The sequence below is a fragment of the Chlorella variabilis genome (genome assembly GCF_000147415.1).
Source record: "Chlorella variabilis unplaced genomic scaffold CHLNCscaffold_230, whole genome shotgun sequence".
Classification (NCBI taxonomy): Eukaryota; Viridiplantae; Chlorophyta; class Trebouxiophyceae; order Chlorellales; family Chlorellaceae; genus Chlorella; species Chlorella variabilis.
This window is the reverse complement of record NW_005434907.1, coordinates 1-937: the sequence shown is the minus strand read 5'-3', so window position 1 is coordinate 937 and position 937 is coordinate 1. Positions and strand designations below refer to the sequence as shown.

The 937-nt window shown below is 72.1% G+C and overlaps 1 protein-coding gene across 1 annotated transcript in view; it reads right to left on the bottom strand.

Annotated features, from left to right (window-relative positions):
* The window catches only part of CHLNCDRAFT_55785 (hypothetical protein), a gene marked incomplete at both ends in the record, with an annotated part of 2,909 nt that extends 2,085 nt beyond the window's left edge, over nucleotides 1-824 (bottom strand). Inside the window, 2 exons of the mRNA XM_005842598.1 lie at nucleotides 52-191; nucleotides 260-824. Of these exons, the coding sequence (XP_005842655.1) occupies nucleotides 52-191; nucleotides 260-824 (705 nt within the window). The remainder of the gene's footprint in view (nucleotides 1-51; nucleotides 192-259) is intronic.
* Between the last annotated feature and the right edge of the window lie 113 nt (nucleotides 825-937).

Sequence of the window (937 nt, the reverse complement as noted above, 5' to 3'; positions counted from 1 at the left end):
ATACACACACACACATACACACACACACACATACACACAAGCAGGCGCCACCCACGTCTGCCTGTCCGACAGGTAGACCGGCGACACGATGTCGACAAACTCGGCGGCCAGCGGCCAGGCATCAAACAGCGCCTCCCACCGGCTGGTGCTGCTGTTGAGGAAGCTGGCAAAGCTCTTGAGCGACAGGCGGGCTGCAAGAAGAGGAGGTGGGGGGGAAGGGCGGGGAGGAGGCGGCATGGGTGAGCGATGGGCGCGGGACGGAGGGTGGGAGGCAGGCGGGCAACGGCCCGGGCTGCCAACTGCCACTCCCCGCTCGCCGCTCCCCGCCTGCACGCGCCTGCTTTGTTGGCGGGCCGGTCTGGCAGCAGGGTGGCTGTGTCGTACGCCAGGCTCAAGCCCGCCAGGCTGCACTGCAGCACGTCTGGCGCCCCAAACGTCTCGGGCTTGTCGTTGCACAGCACGGCGGTGGCCTGCTGCACCCCCAGCGTGATCTGCAGGGAGGAGGGGCGGAAGGGGGCCTGCTGCGCCTGCTGCGCCTGCTGCGCCGCCGCCTGCGCCGCCGCCCCCGGGCTGCCGCCCTGCCGCAGCAGCTGCGCCTCGAAGCGCCTGCCGCCGTCCAGCGAGGCAACGGCGGGGGAGGCGTTGCTGCTGGCGGCGGGGGCGGCTCCCGGGGACAGCACCACGCGGTGCACGGCCGTGGCGGCGGCCTGCCAGAAGGGGATGTGGCTGAAGGCAGCCCGCACAGCAAGCTCCCCCGCTTCGACGTGCAGCAGGGTGGCGGAGGTGGCGCGGAAGCGCTGCAGGTACATCAGCTGCGTGCGGTCCTGCAGGGCGGCGAAAGGGCGGCGGCGGCGGCGTGGCGGCGTGGGGTCAGCGGGGCACGGCGTGGACGCGCGAAAGGTGGCCGCGCACACACCCAGCAGATGCGGGGGCGTGT